This window comes from Suricata suricatta, chromosome X, assembly GCF_006229205.1.
Source record: "Suricata suricatta isolate VVHF042 chromosome X, meerkat_22Aug2017_6uvM2_HiC, whole genome shotgun sequence".
In the NCBI taxonomy this organism is placed as follows: Eukaryota; Metazoa; Chordata; class Mammalia; order Carnivora; family Herpestidae; genus Suricata; species Suricata suricatta.
The window spans coordinates 110,056,162-110,077,872 of NC_043717.1; the positions used below are offsets into that span (position 1 = coordinate 110,056,162).

Genomic DNA, 21,711 nt, shown 5'->3' on the forward strand with positions numbered 1-21,711 from the left:
AGTGCCCAGCTGTCAGAGGAGAGGGGCTTCTGAGCAGCCAGGGACCACTTCTGCTAAATGCTAACTCATGTGGCCCCGGCGGTGAATAAGCCAGTCAGACATTTTTCCCATGAGCTGCTGCTGAGCCCTGTTTCTAGTCCCCTGGGGGCTGGCTGGGGCAGGGGCCTGCCTGAGGCCTGTCACCTCAGATCAGCTCGTCCCTGCAGGCGATGGGACTCTGCCAGCCTGGCCCAGCATGTCACTTGGCACAGTGCCTGTGCAGCACCTGCGCATGCAACCCAGCCTTGGGGGCTCTCAGCTAAGGATCCAGACCCTCTTGGGGATGCCCTCTGACCTCAGGAGCTTCTCAGTAACTCCTGAAAGTCCCCAGCACCTGCCCGGGCTGAGCAGCGGAGAGCTGTGGTGTGGGTTCTCCTCGATGCCTAGTCTGCAGGTGGAGCCAAACCCCTCCCTTGCCTCTAGGAGCTGGCGCTGGGAGAGCACCCTTGAGGAGGGGAGGGGCTTCCCCAAGACTCTTAGCCCGGGTTCAAGAACTGAAAACAAGGGGCGCCTGGGTGGCTCATCGACTAAGCCTCCAGCTTCGGCTCAGGTCAGATCTCACGGTCTTGGGTTCGAGCCCCGCGTCGGCTCTGTGCTGACAGCTAGCTCAGAGCCTGGAGCCTGCTTCCGGTTCTGTGTCTCCTTCTCTCTCTGCCCCTTCCCCTCTCATGCTCTGTCTCTCTCTGTATCAAAAATAAATAAAACATTAAAAAAAAAGTTTAAAAAAAAGAACTGAAAACAAGGAGCATAGGGAGCAGAGATGGCCAGTAAGTGGCCTCACGGCTCAGGGGCCCCGCCCTGCCTGTCACTTTCTCTGCGAGGATCCATCCCCGTGTGGCCTCGCTCACCTCTCGGCAAAGAGAGACCTATACGGAGCTTCTGGCCCTGGCCTGCAGCCCGGCCCTACGTGCGGTGAGCTCAGCACCTGCCAGCCCCGCCAGCCCCTGGTCTTTGCCCATCTTGGCTTCCCATTTTACAGAGGGAGAAGCTGAGGCCCAAAGAGCTGGGCGTGGCCTGTCCAAGGTCACACAGCTGCAGAGGGATGAGGGGAGGGCAGGCGCCTGGGTTTCGCCAGGGCGGACGAGGGAGGTCCCGTACCCCTAAGGCACCTGGAGAGTATTTGAGACGAGAGCAGGCCCCAGCCCAGGGGCCACGGGGTCGAGAAAGGACCGGACGCACTGGGTGTGCTGTGACTCTTTACCAGGGGCTCACAGCTTTCCCTTGAAAATCTCTTCTAGAATCATGGCCAGGAACTCCACTTTCTACCATTTTTGTTGATCTGAAAGGCAAGAGAAAAGTGGTTTCTTTGCTTCCATGTTAATAATGGCAGCGCGGTTACCTGGGAGAAGGTGTGGCTGACGCCGGCAGACGTGGGACGTCAGCATTCTGCAACCTGCCTCCCACAGTCCAGCAGTGCGTGGGGTGTGTGTGCATGTGTGTGTGAGAGAGAGAGAGGGATTGTGCTGAACGTACGTGTGGACGTAGTATGTGCAGCATGCAGGGGTGCAGTACGCAGGGGGGGATGCATGAGTGTGCTGCCCCCCCGGGCTCTCTGGCCAGGAAGAGGAGGCCTCAGGCTTGGCTGGACTTGGGCCTGGCCAGTGCGGAGCTGTTTTGGCCTTTAGCCTCGCAGGTCATCAGAGAAGACAGACAAACAGGAAAACAGGGCCAACTGGGCCGAGAGCCTGGTCCTGCGGGGCCTGCAGGCCTTGTCTGAGCAAGGCCGGGTCCTGGCAAGAGCCAGAGCAGGAGAGGGCTGGGAAGGGGGGCCTGGGACAGGAGAGAAATGCTTGCCTGGCATGGGGGAGGGGTCCTGGATGCTGAGGACGGAGGGACAGCCCAGCTGGAAGCCCCTGGCAGGGAAGCCCCTCTCTCAGGCCCTTCACACACTGTGTTTCTCTGTGTCTATGTCACGTGTGTGTGCCTTTGTGGGCATACCGCTGTTGCACACACATGGATGTGTCTGTCTGTATGTGTGCGAGAGAGAGACAGAGAGACAGAAAGACAGAGACAGAGAGAGACAGAGAGCTGAAGCCTCTTCCTTGGAGGACAGGTAGCTGCAGGTGGGGGAGGAGGGGAGGGTGTCCCTGGCCCCCACAGGACCCTGGGGAGGAAGCTGGCTCTCACAGGGCACATTAAGCCCCGGCTTGACCGGCCCCACACCCTCCTTTCCTGTCCCTCATCTCCGGAGGCCCTAATTTAGGAGGGGCGGGCCCTTCGTAGGCCTGGGAGGAGCCAGCGCTCTAAGTAGTGGGGACTAAGGCCAGCTCGCACCCCTTCCTCGCCCTGATCCAAGAGGGACAGAAGGAGCCTGCCTTGGAAAGGAGTCAAGCTGTGCCATGCAAAAGCTGTGTGATCTTCAGTCAGCCCCCCATCTCTGGCCTCAGTTTCCCCACTTATGAAATGGAGCTGAGCTAACTGATCTCCCAGAGCCCGGCCAGACCCAATCTTCTAGTAAGGTGGGCCTTGTGGGGGCAGGGGCAGGCAGGAGTTGAGGGGGATGGGCAAGCCGAGGACCCGCCTGGGAGGGCTCAGGCCCTCTGGAGCTGGGGGACAGACCTGGGAGGGCAGGGACAGGAAGGGCAGCACAGGAGGCCAGGGGACTACTTCCCGCTGCCACAGGCAGGAGGCCAGGAGAGGCACGTGGGGGAGGGGAGGGAGAGGAAGTCCCCTCCTGGGCAGGTCACTCCCAGAGGCCGGGCTGGGGCGGGGCAGGCGATGGAGAGCAGATCTGAGCTCTGGGGCCACCTTCACGCCCGCCACTGCCCAGCTGCCCGGAGCCCAGACAGCCCAGCCAGGTAAGCCGCTTCGAGGGACCCCGGGGACATGCCGGCCTCTCCTCACCCAGCCCCAGCCCTCAGATGGCCACATCTCCTGGCTTCTGCAGGCCACAGGGGTAGGCACGGTGCAGGGGGACTGTCTGTATGTCTTCTTCAAGTCTTGTGGGTGATGAGGTGGGTCCTAGCGCTTGTGTGTCTATGTTAAGCTGCCCAGGACTGGGAGGGGCACAGCCGGTCCTGAGGTTCATGTCTGACTCATGGGGCCAGACCTCACCAACCTTGACCTGGGTAAGGGTGGACCCCCTCACACCTCATCACGGGAACACACACACACACACACACACACACACACACACACACACACACGAATGCGCACACGCACACATGCAGCTGCACACAAGCTAGATCCCGCCCCCACAGGCACCCCTCCACCATGGCACCTCTCTCGGGACCCTTGTGTAGAAACTGGGGCAATGGGGCTGGCCCTTCGGATGAGAGGCTGAGTGCGACACCCTGTCTCCTCCAGGTGCTCCAGACGCCTGCCTGAGCCCCACCATGCTCATGGCATCCAGCACATCTGGTAAGGTTCCAGCCCCTGGGCCCCTACCCCCCCCCCCAATCCCTCCACCAGGGTGAGCCAGGTAGGTTGAGTGGGGTTGGATGAGTCACAGAAGCCCCTCTTTCAGAGACCTCCTTCACCTGCCAACATGGGGAGGGGAGGGGATGGCCCTGTGAGCTCACCGGGGAGGGGGGTGTTGGGAGACGTGGCTGCCCTTCCCTCCCCACCCCTCCCCACAGCTAGAGGCTTGTGCTCTGCCAGGAGCTGGGAGACTGGAGGGAAGCAGGAGGCACTGGTTGAGGGCTGCTCAGGTCACTGGCTCCGCCTCTCCAGGTCCCATTGCACAGCACATACCCTAACCTGGCCCTCTTCCCCCACCCCTGCCCAGCTGTGCCCCGGCCCCTCTCTCGACCTATTCCACCAGGCAACGACAGCAAGGAGGAGCTGCCGAACTCCCGGGACCCACAGCTAGTCCAGGCGGAGTTAGCCCTGCTCTCCACGGTGTTTGTGGCTGTGGCCGTGAGCAATGGCTTGGTGCTGGGCGCCCTGGCGCGCCGGGGTCGGCGGGGTCGCTGGGCGCCCATGCACGTCTTCATCGGCCACTTGTGCCTGGCCGACCTGGCTGTGGCTCTGTTCCAAGTACTGCCCCAGCTGGCATGGGATGCCACCGACCGCTTCCGTGGGCCTGATGCCCTGTGCCGGGCAGTAAAGTACCTGCAGATGGTGGGCATGTACGCCTCCTCCTACATGATCCTGGCCATGACGCTGGACCGCCACCGCGCCATCTGCCGCCCCATGCTGGCATACCGCCACGGAGGCGGAGCTCACTGGAACCGGCCGGTGCTGGTGGCCTGGGCCTTCTCGCTCATTCTCAGCCTGCCCCAGCTCTTCATCTTCGCCAAGCGTGACGTGGGAGATGGCACTGGGGTCGTTGACTGCTGGGCCCGCTTTGTCGAGCCCTGGGGCGTCCGAGCCTACGTCACCTGGATTGCCCTAATGGTGTTCGTGGCGCCTGCCCTGGGCATCGCCGCCTGCCAGGTGCTCATCTTCCGGGAGATTCACGCCAGCCTGGTGCCCGGGCCGGCAGAGAGGGCTGGGCGCTGCCGTGGAGGGCACCGGACAGGCAGTCCCGGTGAGGGGGCCCGGGTGTCGGCAGCCATGGCCAAGACCGTGAGAATGACACTGGTGATCGTGATTGTCTATGTGCTCTGCTGGGCGCCCTTCTTCCTCGTGCAGCTGTGGTCAGCGTGGGACCCCAAGGCACCCCGGGAAGGTGGGTGTGGCTGTGGCTAGGGCTCCGGGGGGCCATTCAGGCTTGGCCGCACATGCACCTTTACCCCCACAGGCACATCCAGCCGGGGCCTCCCGAGCGGGCACACGTGTGCTCACAGGGATGGGATGGCCATTCCTAGTGAGCAGGTGGGGTCGCCGCGCCCCTGCCCAGGCACTCTCACCCCAGGCCGGACTCTTCCACCCCCCACAGGGCCCCCCTTTGTGCTGCTTATGTTGCTGGCCAGCCTCAACAGCTGCACCAACCCCTGGATCTACGCCTCCTTCAGCAGCAGCATCTCCTCGGAGCTGCGCAGCCTCCTCTGCTGGGCCCGGAGGCGGGCCCCACCCAGCCCGGGGGGCCCGGACGAGTCCTGTGCCACCGGCAACTCCTCCCTGGCCAAGGACACTTCCTCCTGAGAAGCCAGGGGGCGCCTTCCTTCTGGAGGCTCTGCGACGCTCAGCCGCCTACCTGGAGCTGGCCCTGGGAGCCCCTGGGAAAAGGCGGCTGCCTGGGAATTGGTTCCGAGGCTAAAAGCCAGAGGTCAGCTCCTTGGTGCTGGGTGTGGGGAAGGGCTATGGCAGCGACGATGGGCCCCAGGATCCTGGGGTGGCACATGCCTCCCACCCCTGCCAGTGACTGCCCCTGAGGTCCCAGGGAGCCCAGGAGGAAGGGAAGTGGGCGGGGCCTCTGTCGCCCCCCTTTCCGCCCTCCCCTCTCCTGAATAAAAGTTCCAGCTCATTTTCCACTCGATGAGTCTCCTTGGATAGGGATAACAGGGGTTGTAGGGCAGCGTGGAAAATCCTTCTGAGACTGTCCCCCCAACAGACACGGGCACAGCTCACACAGAGGAGTCAATGCACAGATCTTTATAAATGGTGGCCAACGCATGCCCACCTCCACCAGGCTGGCACCCTCAGCTGAGGCCCAACAGCCCCCCACAAGCCCTCCCGGCAAAGCCCACGAGGGGCCCGCTCTCGGCCTCCTTCAGCCGCCTCCCAAAGGGGCCTGAGCTGGGGCCAGGGCCGGCAGGGGAGTGTTGGGGCGGCTGTATTCTCCCCTGCAGAGGGGACGAGAACAGGAGCCCAGCACTTGCCAGATAGGCCAGGGAGTAGCACATCAATGCTTGAGGGGCGAGTCCAGGCCCTGAGAATGGGGCGCTGTGGGTGCCGGGGCCCCGGAGCCACGGGAAAAGACTTTGTTCTTGCCAAGGCGGCCGCAGGCTGGAGGCTTCAGGCTGCTGGGCACGGGGCTGGGGGAGTGGCCGGCCGTGGGCCCGACGCCCTGGCGGGTGGAGGTCTTTCCTAAGAGCTCCTTGAACACAGAGTCCATGGTCTGCGCCACAGCCTGGAGGAGAGACGACGACGAAGGGACAGCATCTGGTGGGAGCGGTGCTGCCAGCTGAGCCGAGACTGGGGCCTTCCCGCCTCTGCTGCACGGGGGTCCACTTGAACCCTTTCTTCATGCCAAAACCAAAGTCCTCGGCCACCTTCCTGTCATCACGTCCCTCCTCCCCGCCTGCTTTTCCTTCTGCCACTTTCAGTGTGGCTGGCACAGCGGCCTCTGGGGACAGCAATTCCTCAGCCCAGCCCTGATGTGGGGACTCCTGTGGCTGAGGCCCAGATCCCCCTTCTTCTCATAGCCACTGTCTCCCTGGCCTCCCAGGTTGGTGTCCATCTGCACCCCAGACGGCTGTGCCCGCTGCCCGCCTCCCCTGGGGTCTCCCCAGGGCTGCCCCACACCACCCCTAGCACTCGGCTCAGCTCCTCGGGCATTAGCGTCCGTGTGGCTTGGCTCATGCCCTTGCCACTGGGCCACAGCTGGCACACATTCTATTGTGCTGTCTCCTCCCGCTGTCGCTGGGCCAGGGCTGCTGTCTCAGCCAGCGCTGTCGGGCGCACTAGGCCCGTCAGAGCAGGGGGCCTGGTCTCCCCAAGCCACACCTATTCTCACCCACTGGGAGAACCACCACCCTGCCCGGCTCCCCGGCCTCTCTTCCATCTTCCTCTTCTTCGGCCCACCAAGTGCCTGCTGCGTCATTACCTGTCACCTATCCTGGATCCAGACGTCATGCCTGCCCAGGAGGCGCCTGCCTGGGAGGCCCCTGCCCGCGCTCGCCACTTCACATTCAAGAACCAAGCCAGAAGCCCAAGCGCATGCCCCCCCAGTGCCCCTTCAACCCTGCTTCTGGGCTCATCCTCCCCCCTCTCGGCTCACACCCTGGCTGGCTGAGCCCTCCCTGGGCTGGGCTCGCCAGCTGCTGTGAGGCCAGGAAAGACAGACTCCCCCCAGGAGAGGTGCCCCCATCTGCCACACAGCCAGCCCCCGCTCTCACCTTGTCTATCTCTACGTATCGCTCCGGGGAGGCAGGGACCAAGCAGGGCCGTCTGTGCCCAGAGGGCCCCCCGGGTGTGCCCAGAGGGGCCTCAGGTGGGGTGCATGGCTCTGGCCTGCAGGCGAGAAGGGAGGGAGAACAGTGAGGCTGGCCCAGTGGGTCCCTTCTGTCTTCCTGTGGTGCCCCTTAGCTGGACGGCTTTCCTCCAATGGGCCCCCATCCGAGTGGCCACAGCCAGACCCTGGCCCCTTCTGACACGGCCCGGCACTCGCTGCCTGGCCATCGCTGGCTGAGGTGAGTGAGTGGGGCCATCACAGTGGCTCTTCCCAAGGAACAGTCTTTCCCTTGCTCACCGGTGGACAAATTCCGTGGCCAAGAGGACGTCTGGACTGCTCAGCGGCTCCCCTGTAGCCTGTGGCCCCTGGCCGGCCGCCTGCTTCTCTGCACTGGAATCAGAGAGACAGCCAGTTGGAAGTGCCCGTTCCCGAGGACAGGCCCTGGGGGCCGGCCGGCTCGGTGGCGGGTGCCTTGGGCCTGGGGAAGCTAGGACGCGGGGCAGGGGGCAGACCGAAAACCTGGCTGGCCGAGCGGCGGCCCACTCACCCCGCAGGCAGCGTGATGTACTTGTGCGGGATGAGTCCCCGGGTGCCTGCTCGCTCGCCCCGCCACCAGTCACCCGAGGCCCGCTCGAGCAGCCGCAGCACGTCCCCGCGCTGGAAGGTCAGCTCCTGGGCCGTGCGGCCCGTGTAGGCAAAGCAGGCCACAGCCTCTATGACCCCCTCCAGGTCTGGGGAGAAAAAGGGGTCCGAGCTGGGAGGTGGAGCGGGCGCTCAGTGTGGAGATGGGGCCGGGCCCTCCTCGTCTTGAACCCCCACTCACTGTCCTCCTGGGCAGGCGTAACGGCTTCCAGCTCCGGCTCATTCTCCCCCGCCAGGCTTTCCAGGTGGGCGTCCCTGAGGTCAGAGCAAGGCGTCTGAGTAGGGGACGGGGCTCCCCTGTGCTGGGCCCCCGAGCCCAGCACACAAAGGGCATACCCCAGGCAGCTGGTGGAAGGTGGCGCCATGCACTTCTCGTAGACCGGGCCAGGGAGCAGGGTCACGGAGGGGAACACCTTCGACGGCTGCACGATGAGCGTCTGCACCAGCTGGTTCACCCGGCCCTGCAGGGCCACAGGGTCCTGCCCCGCGGGCACCGGCAGCAGCGTTGGCCCGAAGCACACGGCCAGGTTGTAGGGGTCCATCATGTTCTCGTCGCTGTACTGCGCCAGGCTGGGGGCAGACATGGGTCACAGGCAGGGAGCTCCCACGCGGCGTCCCCTGCACCCCTGCGGGCAGCCCTCCTTATCCCCTAAGGAGTACTCACTGGTTGAGGAAGGTGAAGAGGTAGCGGAGGACCACCAGCACCGGGCCAGGCAGCTGGGCCAGCAGCTGGCTCACGAGCTCCGCCCGCTCCGCCACGACCTCCAGCTCTGTGGCCCAGGCCGTCGCCCAGAGAGACGAGCACGTGAGTGTGGCCACGGCCACCGGAAAGCGTCCCCTGCACCCCCCAGCCTACCTCGGGCCCCCGCCGCACCTGCAGAAGCCAGCAGGTCTCTGAACAGGTCCGGTGGGAAGAGCGGGGGGTCTAGGCTCCGGAAGTAGAGTTTGAGCACCCCCGCCACAGAGTCCAGGTCATGGGCCGTACAGCCTTCCACCAGTGGGTCCTCCCCTGAGGGTCAGCGAGGTAGCGGCGGGCCGGTCACAGCGGCTCTGGCTAGCGCCTCACTGCCACCCCATCCCGCCGCTCCCTACCTCTCTCGAAAGCGTCACGGATCTCTGTGACCCGGAGCTGGGCACCTGATACCCGGAAGATGCCCTCATGCTGCAAGCCTGAGGGAGGACGAGAGTGCATGGGTGCCGAGGCCCGTCCCCAACCCCTTCAGGCTCGGGCGCCCGGTGCTGAGCACCAGGCCAGCAGTATGAGGGCCCGGGGCTTGCTTACCATTCAGGTTAATAAAGCGGACACAGCTCTCCACCACCAGGGGCACAGGCTGGCCTGAGCTCTGGGGACAGAGAGGGCATTCACATCACTTTCCCCCCTTGTCATCTGCTCCCTTGTGTTTTCTCTTACCAACCCATTACAGCTATTGGCAAGGCGGGGGGGGGGGGGGGGGGGGGGGGGGGGGGGGGGGGGGCACGTGGGGTGTGAGAGCCGCTCCCATGCGTCTGCCCTTTTAGGCCTTACACCGTCTGCCCGGTGCTGTTGGCGGCAAAAGTGCAGCCGGATGCTGCATGCAGACCTGGAATCAGGTGACGCTGCAAAACTCAAATGTGTTCACTTAAGGAGTCCGTCGGGTCTTTTCAATACACACGAAGTCCATAATCACGTCAGAACTGTTCTTTTCACACCTTTCTGGCCTCCCCCATTTCAGTGTCCAGGGTCCCCAGTACCATCCCAGCCACAAGCAGGGCTTGTGGGCTCCACCCCCGCCACCGTGCTCCCGCCTGAGGCTTTCTGTACCCGCCTGTTCCCTTCCCTCAGCGGAGGCCTGAGAAAGGTCCGCCCAGGGAGGAGTTGACCAGTGGTCGGCAATGGAGGACACTGGAGTGCCAGACAACAGGATGAGCGAGACGGCCCGGGCTGCACAGAAACCAAAATGCAGGGGAGGGGCCTGCACGCAGTGCACTGTGAGGCAGGCCAATACCTGGATAAACTTTTCCATGTCTCCCCCGAAGAGTTTCTGGTTATACTGGGAGCTGGGGCGGGGCTGGCGGCTCTTCTGGAGTTTCCTCTGTGTGTACTGGGTCCTGTGGTGAACAGAAGCTGGCTCAGAGGGGAGGGGGCACGGACAACAGGTTGTCCCGCCCCCTAGCCCCGGCAAACGGGACTCTGGAGCCCACGAGGTATTCCAGAACCCGGTGGGCAAAGTGGAAAATCGAAGCCAGAGAACAATGCAGAGCAGAGCTGGGCCCCAAGGGTGGGGGTGCAGACATTGCAGCCTGGCCCCCACGGCGCACTAACTCCTCCGAATCAGCCCTGCATGAAGCACTCACCAAGACACCTCCCGCTCCTCCTTGTCACCTGGGGAGGAGAAAACACTGCTGTGGGTTTCTGGCGGGGAGGTCGTCAATGTCCCACACAGAGAAAGGCATGGCCTGAAGGTCAAGGGTGGTGGCAAGATACGGGCCAGCACCCTTGTGGGGCTACCCCCTGCATGCCAACCAGAGTCTCTAGGTGGACAGGAAATGGGCTGGCTGGGGCTCCCAGGTAGGAGGGCTGAGGACACGTGCCACTCCGGGCCCTAGGCGTGGGGAGAAATTGGCCAAAGGCCAGGACCGGGGCCCACCTCGCTGAATGGCCTCCTGCAGTTTCTCATGCTTGGCCTGCAGCTTGGCAAGGATGCTTCGTCCACTCAGGTACTCCTGGAGCTTCTGGGAAGCCCCAAGAAGAGCCCAGAGTCGTAACCCGCACTCTGGGCCCTTCCTGCGCCCTGCCCGTGCCCCCCAGCCGCACCCTCCCCACCGTGATGTAGAAGGTCTCAGTCTCCTGCTGCTGGCCACGCCTCCGGCCAGCCTGCCGAGGCCCTGGATCCGAGCTGGTGGACTTGAGGGACTCGGTGGAGGGGCTGGCTTGGAAAGAGTCAGGCACGTCCCCATCTTCCGATGCCACCACCTCCAGCAAGGCCTGCAGTGTGGCCTTCAGAGTCTTGCTCACCTGGGGAGGGCACGGCACCAGGGGAGGAAGAATTGGGGCACAACCGAGGGACAGAGAGTCCAAGTCCGAAAGAAAGGGGAGGGGAGGCCACGGCCACCTGGCTCCATGGCTTCAGTCCCGGTCCCCGCCCTGAGGCGGAGCGCTCATACCTCCTCCGTCTCGATGGTCTGGCGGTCCAGGCGGCTCTGGATATTCTGGGCTCTGGGCAGAATCTCGTCCCGCAGCTCCATCTCCACCTGGAGCTCAGCCACCTGTGGAGGGCAGCGTCCAGGGGACTGAGGGCTGAGCCTGGGGACAGAAAGCTCAGACGTGGAAGTGGGGCTGGGCAGGGGGCACGAGGGAGGTGGGCACGTTTCCACTGTCTCGGTGGCTGCCGTCCAGGGCCACCGCTTCTCGCGCTGCGCCACACCGCTCCGGAAAGCGGCCGGGGCACCTCCCTGGGCCCCTCGTGGTAGCACTCCGCATAACAGCCTGAAGACAGAGCGGCCCGGCGGGTGGCAGCGCGTGAAAGGTCATTCGGCCACAAAAATGAATGCTGTCCGGCCGATCCATGCTGCGATGCAGGGGAGCCCTGCGGACATTCCGCTAAGTGAAAGCAGCCAGACAGAAGAGGCACACATGGGACCCATCCCCTTACATACCATGCCCACAAGAGGCAACGACACAGAGACAGAAAGTAGATGAGTGAGGGGGCCCTGGGGGGCTCAGTCGGTGGAGCGTCTGAGTCTTGATTTCCCTTCAGGTCATGATCTCACAGTTTGTGAGCTCCAGCCCTGCGTCAGGCTCTGCACTGACAGTACGGTGCCTGCTTGGGATTCTCTCTCTCCCTCTCTTCCTGCCCCTCCCCTGCTCTTTTGAGTACTCTCTCTCCCAAAAATAAACATTAAAAAAAAACATCATAAAGAGAAGGAAAAGTTATACAGTGAGATGAGTGGGTGCCAGGGACTTGGAGGGGGAGTGGGGAGTGACTGCTTAATGGGCCCAAGGTTTCTTTTTAGGGGTGAACACAGTTTGGAATAAGATAGTGGTGATGCTTGCATAACACTGCAAATATTCTAGAAGCCACTGAATTGCACGCTTTAAATGGGTGGATTACATGGTATTTGATTCATACCTCAATAAAGCAGTATTTTTTAAAGTTTATTTATTTTGAGACGGGGGTAGGGGGGAAGAGCAGAGAGAGAGGGAGACAGAAAGAATCCCAGGCAATCATATGTGCTGTCAGCACAGAGCCCTGAACTCAAGGCTTGAAGTCACAAACTGTGAGATCCAGACCTGAGCCCAAGTCAGACGCTCAACCGACTGAGCCCCCTGGGCGCCCCCTGGAGGAGAGATTTGCACACTTGCGTTCACCACAGGAGGCTCACAGCCACCAAAACAAGGAAGCAACACAAGTGTCTATCAACGGATGAACTGGTAAGCAAAATGTGATCTGTCCATAGGATAGAACATTATTCAGCCTTAAAAAGAAAGGAGATCCTAGGGTGCCTGGTAGCTCAGTCGGTTAAGCACCAGATTCTTGAGTTTGGCTCAGGTCGTGATCACACGATTCACAGGATGTAGCCCTGAATCGAACTCAACAGTGACAGCACGGAGCCCGCTTGGGACTCTCAGCCTCTCACTCTCCCTCTCCCCAGCTCGAGCTCTTTTTCTCGCTCAAATTAAGTAAACATTTTTTTTTTTAAAGAAAGAAAGGTGGGGCACCTGGGTGACTCAGTCAGTTGAACGTCCTACTTGGACTCACGTCATGATCTCACGGTTCATGAGTTCAAGTCCCATATTGGACTCGCTGCTGACAACACAGAGTTCACTTCAGATCCTCTGTCCCCCTCTCTCTGCCCCTCCCCCACTTGTGCTCGCTCTTAAAACACACACCCCCAAAACAGGAAGGAGTTCCTGTCACAGGCTACGACATGGATGTACGACACTTGATCTTAGCCAAAAGGCTGAGAAGCGATACAACATGGATGAAGGAAACCAGCAAGTCACAATACAGAAACACAGTATGATTCCATTGTACGAGTGATCTAGAGTAGTCTAGATCTAGATCTAAATTCATAGAGGCAGGAAGTAGGATGGTGGGGGCAGTGCCAGGACGCTGGGGGAGGGGGAGTTAGTGTCTAATTGGGCAGAATTTGGTTTGAGAAGATGGAAAAGTTCCAGAGATGGACAGTGGGGACATTTACACAACAATGTCAATGCAACTGATGCCACTGAGTATCACACTTCCGAATGGTTAAAATGGGGACGCCTGGCTCTGTTGATAAAGCAAGTGACTCTCGATACACACACACACACACACACACACACACACACACACACACACACTTAAAGTGGTAAACCTCATGCATATTTTACCATAAAAATAAAATTAAAAAGTCTATCCAGGTCCTAGGGGACATTGACATTAGAAGACCCTCCCCCCAAACCCATACAATTAGCAGAAAACTAGAGGTTTGCCCTCCGGAAGGGATAAATCAGAGGGATTCTGGACGTAGGGACAGTAGTCACAGCTAACGAAGGGGACAAAACTTCCTGGTGATGACAAAGAAGAAAGCAGCCGCTGCCGTGTGGAGCTGCCCAGACGTGACTGGGTGTTATGCTACTGAACATAAGGGCTGTCACAGAGCATCAGCGTCAGACAAGGTCACTGTGTGACCGCGATAGAGGGAGAGCAAAGCAAGACCACCCCACAGTGACATGTGAGTGCAGACCTCTGTCCAAGCCACAAAAATCACCAAACCTCCTTCTGTTCAGGCTACTGCGTCCCTTCAGTGCCCCCCACCCCGCCTCCACCCCGACCACGTCTTGCCTCCTAGATGAGATTTATGAACCATCCAATCAGACTTCCACATGCTTCCTCACAGTATCTAGGTCAGAGCCAAGTCCCTCTCCCAAATCCCCTAACCTCAGCCCAAGTCCTACTGACCCTTTCTAGCATTGTCTTATTGCTAGGACGATGGCCCACTCCCCACCATGGGGGACACCCTCAAAGCAATGGTCTGAGCCCCAGAGGGGAAGCCCCCAGTTGACAAGCTCTGTTTGTGCACATCAAATATCTTTTTCTTAATATATTATTTATTTTTGAAAGAGAGCAAGTGGAGGAGGGGCAGACAGGGAGACAGAATCCCAAGCAGGTTCCAATCTGTCAGCACAGAGCCCAGTCTGGGGCTGGAACTCACGAACCGTGAGATCATGACCCAAGGTGAAACCCAGAGTGGACGCTTAACTGCCTGAGCACAGCAAATACCTAATCCGCCTCTCAGTGCTTCCTGATGGCCAGGAATTACCAGCCATTTGAGGCAAGCTCTAAAATGAAAGAGAAAGACAAAAGCAAGCTTTTTTAAAACTGCAAGAAAACAGAAAAGGAGCAAAGAAAAATGTCAAGGAAACAAAAATGACCATTTCAGAATCATTTGGGAAGATATTATATCCATGAAAGAACAACATAGGGTTATTTTAAATTGGAATTTGGAAAACAAAACAGAATTCTTAGAAACAAAAACTGTGAGAGTAAATCGTTTTAAAAAGCCAGTGAGGGGTTGAGGAAATCATTAAGGAAGCAGAATTAGAAGGAATAGAGGTGGGGGAATAGGAAAGAGAAAAGATAAGAAAATTAGAGAATCAACCCATGCGGCCCAACAACCAGTTACAAGAATTCCTGAAAGTGAGAGAAAAGAAAGTTAAGGAGAGGAAGGGATTGAAGAAATAATATGAGCCCAAAACCTAAGGACACCCCATTTTACAGTGACAGCACCCAGCGCTTGTCCAGCACTGCGGAGGAAACAGGATCCCTGAAGAACATCAGCATACAATTTAAAAGAGGGAAAGAGACTCTTAAAAGCTTCAGGGAGAAAAGTTACAGCACTGAAAGCCTAGAGCGATGGATGCCCTTACCAGTCTAAAGGGAAAATTATTTTCAACCCTGAGTTCTATATCCAGCTAAACTACCAATCCATCTCAAGGAGAGAATACAGGCATTTTCAGACAAGCAGAGTCACAGACTGCCTGAGACGAAGTCGGGAGAAAAGCACCTAGAGGGCTACACAGGGAGGCAGGGGTGCCATCGAGAGCCTTGAGTAACATCTGACTTTCTCAACTGTGACTCGGATCAAAATACAGAGTAAAAAGCTAACAGCTCCATGTAACCCCAGGCCATTCAGTGCCCTCTGGGATAAACTGGTAGAGGAAACAGCAGCTCAGAGACCAGTAAAAAGACGCTAGCTGTATTCCAGGGCTGGTTTCCCTTCAACCTCGCATTACGAAATGTGTAAAACATGGAGAACGTTTGGAAGACTGTATGAGCAGCCCCATACCCACCTGGTACCTGCTGTCAACTCGGGGGTGTTTTTGCTGGGTCTGTGCTGGTGGGAACGTGCGTGTTCACGGACTGAGCTGCACAAGTTCGCTCGATTCCAATGCAAGTGGCCAAACTTAAGGGCAGCCTCGAGGCCACTGAATGGAGGACTGAGCAGGAACTCATTTGACTGAACGGCTGTGACAAGGCACAGAGTGCTTTGCATAGTGCCTGGGGCCCAAGGGGCAGGGGCAATGACCCTCACCTCATCGCCCTCGTGGGGCTGGTAGTCAAAACGCAGCGGGGGACAGAAGGCGGCTGCGTGCACCTCTAGCACCTTGGCCTTGTCGCCCGGAGGATCCAGGGCCTCCACTGCCTCTTCCAGGCTGCCCAGGCCCTGCATCTGGGAGGCCTGGGTGCGGGTCTCAGCAGCCGTGTAGGTCCGGAGCACCTGGCCCAGGGCTAAGTGGAACCCTGTGTCACAGCACTGGGGAGAAAGCAAGGACGCGGCTCAGATGGGCCCCAGGGCGAGGGGCACCAGGCCCAGCCTGCCCGCCCGGCACTCACATCCATGAGATCCAACACGTCATGCAAGTAGTAGTTGCTGACGGCGGCATTGACACTGGCCAGGCTGAGCAGGTACTCGTTGCGAGCCTTTGTGCACTTGAGTTTGTGCTCCAAGAACTTGGCCTGACGCTGCTCAAGACCACACAAGTACACCAGGGTCATTTACTCGGCCAGCCGGCAGGCCTCCATCTCAGGCCTTCCGTGGACTCTCCACCTCCACAGCCCCTCCACGTGGGACCTCTGACCCCGATGTCCCACAGGCCCCTCAAAGGAAATGGCCCAGAAGTCCCAATGTCCTCCCCTGCTCCACCCTATCACGCACAAACTTGGGCTGGTAACCCCAGGGGCGCCTCAGCCCCTCCTGGCTTGGCGCCTCCCCATGCTTTCAAACACTCTCTGCCCGCGTGTCAGACAATCACCCACGCCATGTGTCCTCTTGCCCCTCTGCCACCTGATGGCACCGTGCGAGGCCGGGGGGGGGGGCTGCAGGGCTAGGTGGGCGGAAAGGCTCAGGAGCATCAAAGCTCTCCTGATTCCAGCTAGGAGCACGGGGACACTGTTCTCCTGTCCCCGCATCTACAGCCCCAGATTCAGGAGCCGTCCAAAGCCAGCAGAGCTGACCAGAGCTGTGTGGCTGTCCTCTCCCCAGCCGGGCGTTCCCCATCCATTCGCCACCTCCCAGCAGACCCAGTGAAGGCTGGGGACTCGCAGGCACAGAGGCCAGAATGAGAGCCTTCGAAGATGGGCACCCTCCAGGCCCACCTTTTCCACCAGCCGCCCTCCCTTCTTGAGGGAGGTCTTGCGGACAGGGCCCGCCTCATTGGTGGCCGCGCTAGCGGCGGCGGCGGTGCGGCCCGCCCGCTTCTCCTCCTGCCGCTCAGCTTCCCGGAGCTTGGCCTCAGCATTCACACTCTCCATGTGGTACACATGGTACGTCTTCTTGGCCTGTGGGGAGGACCAAGGCCTAGCCACCCTGCTGAAGGCCACGGCCACAGCCAGGCCTCCCCCTCCTGCTCCGGGGCCTTCTGGGATTCGGACCCAGGAGCTAGCCAATCCCATGTGAACCCAACCACCCCGTGCCCAGAGCAGAGAGAGAGGGCTGTGCTCGCACTCCCCGAACCCCAGGTCTCTCCCAGGCACTCGCTCCTCTTCGAGCAGGGCTTGGGGAGATGTGACATGATGGCGTCCCTCTGACCAGGGACAGCCAGCTCCCGCAGCAGCTTCCACCGCAGCAGGCCTGGCCCCGTCCTCACCGTCTGAAGCTCCAACACCACCTCCAGGAGTTCCTCCTGCAGCTGCTGCTCCAGATCCTTGCTCTGAGGATGAGAGTGAGACCACAGCACTGCCCCAGCACAGCAGCTGCAGACCCGAGCCGGGGGGACTCAAGGCTCCGCCGGACTCCCCTCTGCCTTATGCCCACCTGCCCCCCCACAGCCTCCCCGCGCCACCCCACCTAGATCCTGAGGCCATCCCCCGCTCCCTTGCCATGCCGTGCACCGGGCCAAGGCCTCACCTTCTTGACTATGCGCCCCACATCCTCTGCGATGTGACTCAGGCGCTGGGCCAGGGGCCCGGCCAGCACCTCGCTGAGGGCCGCGCTCTCCCGGCTCTGCTGCCGCGTCTGCTGCAGCAACACAGCCCAGCAGTGCAGGGGCGACAGCAGGGATGGCTCCTTCCTGGGGCAGAGGGCCACTCAGACTGGGAGGGCGCGGGAGCGGGGGGCCGGGCCTCAGGCCTTACCGTGGCCACCCCACCCACTCCACCCTGCGAGTGCCTACCGGAAGTTCTGATGCTCCCGGCCGCCGCCCCCCAGGCGGCCGCCGCGGCCGGAGAAGCGCTCGGCCAGCTTGTCCAGGCCCCGCGAGTACTCCAGCTCCACCTCGGCGCGCCGCCGCATGAACTCGGCCAGCTCCTGCAGCAGCTCCCGCCGCAGCTCGCCCTGCAGCTCCAGGCAGCGCAGCTGCTCACTCAGCTGCCAGCGCATCTCTGCGAGGGACGGCGGCTCAGGCCCGCAGGCTGGCAAGGGGCCTCCCTCCACGGCCACCCCCAGACGGAGGAGGGGAAGGACACTGCCCCCCGACCCGGGGAGGCCTGCTGGACTCAGGGCAGCCCTGCAGAGTGGGACCTCAGGCTCAGGCTGAAGGGGAAGGGCCAGACCCAAGCAGTTGAAGAAGAAGAGGAAGGCCGTTCTGGCAGAGAGGGAGCACAGCCGACCCCGGATGGCGGGAACCTGTCACAACGGTGGGAACACAAAGCTGCCCCAGCCCCATCTGGCCCCTGTCCCCAGCCAGGTGCCTTTCAAGTGAGCTTCTCATCACTCCGTGGCTCCTGGAAAGCCCCCCGAGCTGTGCCACTTCCTGCCCTTCAGGCACCCAGGACCCCAGGCAGGGCAGCCTCCCCTGCAGATGCACAGACACACAGGGCCGCGAGGACACAAGGCCGCCAGGGCGCCCTGCTGAGCCTGCGGCGAACGTGTGGCCGTAGTGGCTGGGAACCCTGCCCTCGGCCCCCCAAGGGGAAAGGCCGCCCCACTGGTTGGGGGCTGACAAGGGAAAGGGACTGAGGGAGCTGGCTTCTTTGCGGAGCCCAGTTTCCGTTCCCCAGCACCCACCCACAGGGCGCCCCACATCCACCTCCTGGCAGAGAGAGCCACGCCCAGGGCCCCTCCACGGCTGGCTTTTGACACCTTATCGCTGGCTTGATTTGGCAACACTGCTTTCCCCACTAAAGCAAAGAACCGCCTGAAGGACACGCTGAAGCAACCTGCTACAAACACTTCTGCCGCCCACTGGGCGCCCAGTGGGCACGCGGGCTCCCGGGTCATAATCCACCACCTGAGCTTCTGGCAAACAGGTCGCCCACCTACTAACCTCCGTCCGTGTGCCCAGGGAGGGCCATTAATCGGTTTCTCCATTCCACACAATGTTGATTACGTACCCAGTCTGTGCCAGGCATATTCTAGATGTGGAGGGCTGGCGTGACAGAGGGCTGACCAGGCACCTGCCCCCACAAAGCCAGGATGGGAAAGGGGGCGCACAGGTGGACACACACATACTAGAAAGTCCAGGAGCAGGCTGCTGAGGACGCCAACCCGGCAAGGTGAGAGCAGAGCAGGAGGTGAGGGCGGGGAGGAGGGAGGGGTCCTCCAAGAGGAGGGGGACCAGGAGCTGGAGGAAGTGACAGAAGGCCACGGAGCCGTGTGCGGAAGGGTGTTCGGGCCCCCGCAACAGTGAAGGCTGTAGGAGCCGGTGTGGCTGGGGCGGGCCGCCCAGGAAAGCGTGCACACGTGCAGCACGCCAGTGGGGGCAGACAGCCCAGGGCCCGTGGCCGGGGAAGGACTTCCAGCTGGTCACCGAGAGACGAGACACGGCAGCTGAGCACCATGGTCTGGCTCCCCCTGGGCTGCTGTGGGGAGGCCAGGCAGAGGTCAGGTGACAGAGAGAAAGTGCCCAGCTCCAGTGGCTGCTCCGGAGCCGCTCGAGGCAGAAGACCAGGGAGCAGGCGTGGGAGGAAGTGAGAAGGGGCAGGAGTCAAGGTCACTGAAAAGACTGCCCTGCAAACAGCTCAATGTCCGTCCCGTTTGTCCTGCTGTCCTGCCAGTGACTTCCCAGGGGCCATGGGCGTGGGGCAGCCTCCGTGGGTGCTGCCTGCCCGGCACCCCCTTCTCCTCATCTGCTCTACCTTTGGAGACGGTGTCTTTCTTTCGTTTTTAAAATTTTTATTTATTTATTTTTTTGAGAGAGAGAGAGAGACAGAGAGAGCACAGCAGGGAGGAGCAAAGGGAGACAAAGACACAGAATCCGAAGCAGGCTCCAGACTCCGAGCTGTCAGCACAGAGCCCGTCCTTTGGACTCAAACTCATGAACTCACAGATCATGACCCGAGCCGAAGTTGGACTGAGCCACCCAGGTGCCCCGAGAAGGTCTCTTTCTTATTCTCAGCCCCTGGGTCCCTCTTGGGGACTCCAGGAGCCCCAGATGCGGCCACATGCACAGCCAACTCTTGAGCCCCTCCGCCCCCATCCAGCACCAGAACGGGCTCAGTGGCGGGCCCAGGGGCCATGGTCTGCAGGCCTTCACCCCAACTGCTGAATAGGAGCAGGAGCGCTCTCTTCCCACCGAGGGGTCAAGCTGGGTAAACATAAGCTAGAGGTGGGGGCACTTCCTGACCCGGAAGCCAGCAGAGCCCAGTGAGAGCGGCTGCCTACACCCGCTGCTGCCTACACCCGCTGCTGCGGCCCGGCTGGGCGGCTGGCTCTCCGCTCCCAGCGCCCCATGCAGCGGGCTCTCCGCCACCTGCGGTCTGGACGGTCTCCACCGAATCAGGGTAACATTTTTGAGATAAAAGTGAATCTCATTTCATTCCAAGAAAGATCTGAAATGTCCCCATGCGCCTCACCTTCCTCTGGTGTCTGCCCCACCTCCCGGAGCAACGGTCCCCGGGGACCAATTACAACTGAACAGTGCCGTGCAGAACAAAACAGCACGCCAGGCGGGTTCGTTTGTTCTTCAGGGCAGCCATGCCCGGCTGGACCGTCCGCTGCCTGCTGTCAAGGAGACCCCTGACTTAGCAGCATCCGAATCAGCGAGCTGGTGCAGAGACCCGAGCAGCTCGCGGATCGCAGCTCAAATGCACTCATCCTCAGCCATTCTGACCTCCCCCCAGACTAGCTCTGGCCCTCCTCCCACCCCCTTTCTCCACCTCTGCGCTTTCTCCTTTTAGAGGGGTTAGCATCACACTTGAGCCTAATCGTGTTGTGTTGGGGGATGTTTGCTACGTGTATCCCCACACAGGACCTGCACGATGCATTTCCCGGGCCTGGGACAGAAAAGATGCGTGCAAAACATCTGTTGAAAAGGAGGATGGAATCCACATGGGCTTGAATTGCAGAGACTGCGGGCCCCACCAGCACTTCCTGTGAGCAAGGCATACGGTCTCACTTCTGCTGTGAGTAAAGCAGAAGAGAAGACGGCCACCGAAACCACGACTGTGCTGACCTTTCACAATTTAGGGTGTCAAGACAGTGATCCTGCTTTTTTTCAGCGTGGTAGAAAGTTTCTTTGGGGGGAGGAGGGGTTTACAAGCTAAAGTCACTGGAGGCCTCGAGCAGGCAAGGAACCTTTTGAAGACAGCCTTGCTCAAATTCCCACTTTTTCAGTGTGAAGTAACCGACCCATATTTGCTGACTGAAGAGTTTCCCAAAGGCAAGGCCTGGAGACCCTGCAAAGTCTCCTGGAGCTGGCTCCCGCAGCAGGCCAGGACGCCTTCCCCAGAGGGGGCGGGCGGACGCCTGCTGTGCTGGAAATCGCTCGCATCTCTGGGTTGGAAGGGATTTCGCCGGTAACCGGAGCGATGGAGAGTGATAAATGGGGTCACGCATCTGAAGACACGGGGAAATTTTAGGGCCCCAACTGTTGGCACTTGGATGCTCCCGGCTTTCCTTCGCAAGAGTAACCTGAATAAGACTGGCAGAAGCTGTGGACTAAGAATTTGCAAGGCTGATTTGCATGAGATTTGCACAAAGTGTTTATCGGAACCCAAGGAGGTCCACGCCCAGAGAGCTTCCGCGCGGGCCTTGCTGTGTATCTGAGGCCCATAGCCACTGTGCCAGTTTCACCCACAGACGGCAGCCCTCAACTCTGAGCCACCTCGGCGCCCACGGGAGGGCAAACAGCGGCTTCAAGGCAAAGCCATCACTACTCCAGCCACCTAGGCACGCAGATCCCTTCCCTCCGCCTCCTCACCAAAGCCGAGGTGTCTGATTTCGCTCGGGCTAGAATGCCATTTTCAAAGGGACACCGGGTGCTCCCTTCCCTCCTCGGGCTCCTCGTGTGAGGTGCAGGGGAAACCGAGGACGGCAGAGCGACCAAAGGAAGGGAGGGAAGGAGGAGGAGGCGGAGAGGCTCGGGCTCGGGCTCCCTCCCTCAACCGCCTCCGGAGGTCGCTGGGCTTGGGGGAGGGGGGAGCGGAGCAGCGGGCCCTGGGCCAGCGGCGGGGCTTTTCTGGGTCTCCGCAAGGGAACCGGGCTGGGAGCGCCCTCTCACCTTTGACTTGCGCCTCATACTCAGCCTGCTGCCCCCGCTCCCGGCGCAGCTTCCCGTGCGCGGCCATGGCTTCCGGGCAGCCGCGCCGTCGAGCCGCGTTGCTCCCACGCGGCCGCGAGCGGGCCGG

General features: G+C 60.8%; 2 protein-coding genes across 5 annotated transcripts; one reads left to right on the plus strand and one right to left on the minus strand.

Annotated features, from left to right (window-relative positions):
* Nucleotides 1-2,461: 2,461 nt before the first annotated feature.
* On the plus strand, nt 2,462-5,396 carry AVPR2 (arginine vasopressin receptor 2). Of its 3 annotated transcripts, none has more exons than XM_029930419.1 (4): nt 2,462-2,493; nt 3,346-3,399; nt 3,767-4,651; nt 4,862-5,396. In XM_029930419.1, the coding sequence occupies exons 2-4, from the start codon at nt 3,375-3,377 to the stop codon at nt 5,065-5,067; spliced, it is 1,116 nt and encodes a 371-aa protein (XP_029786279.1). In that variant the 5' UTR covers nt 2,462-2,493; nt 3,346-3,374; the 3' UTR covers nt 5,068-5,396. The 3 variants fall into 3 exon arrangements, with proteins under 3 accessions (XP_029786279.1, XP_029786280.1, XP_029786278.1); XM_029930420.1 differs by having other exon boundaries at nt 2,478-2,498; XM_029930418.1 differs by lacking the exon at nt 2,462-2,493 and adding an exon at nt 2,749-2,837.
* A 105-nt stretch (nt 5,397-5,501) lies between these two features.
* On the minus strand, nt 5,502-21,705 carry ARHGAP4 (Rho GTPase activating protein 4). 2 transcript variants are annotated; one of them, XM_029929920.1, is made up of 22 exons: nt 21,585-21,705; nt 17,319-17,526; nt 17,054-17,216; nt 16,794-16,856; nt 16,303-16,485; nt 15,541-15,669; nt 15,239-15,460; nt 10,826-10,927; nt 10,485-10,676; nt 10,309-10,393; nt 10,016-10,043; nt 9,667-9,769; nt 8,964-9,024; nt 8,774-8,851; nt 8,556-8,690; nt 8,346-8,451; nt 8,018-8,251; nt 7,863-7,936; nt 7,587-7,770; nt 7,337-7,429; nt 6,984-7,098; nt 5,502-5,995 (listed from the first exon to the last, which is right to left on the minus strand). In XM_029929920.1, the coding sequence occupies exons 1-22, from the start codon at nt 21,649-21,651 to the stop codon at nt 5,768-5,770; spliced, it is 2,853 nt and encodes a 950-aa protein (XP_029785780.1). In that variant the 5' UTR covers nt 21,652-21,705; the 3' UTR covers nt 5,502-5,767. The 2 variants fall into 2 exon arrangements, with proteins under 2 accessions (XP_029785780.1, XP_029785781.1); XM_029929921.1 differs by having other exon boundaries at nt 5,852-6,027.
* Nucleotides 21,706-21,711: the final 6 nt, after the last annotated feature.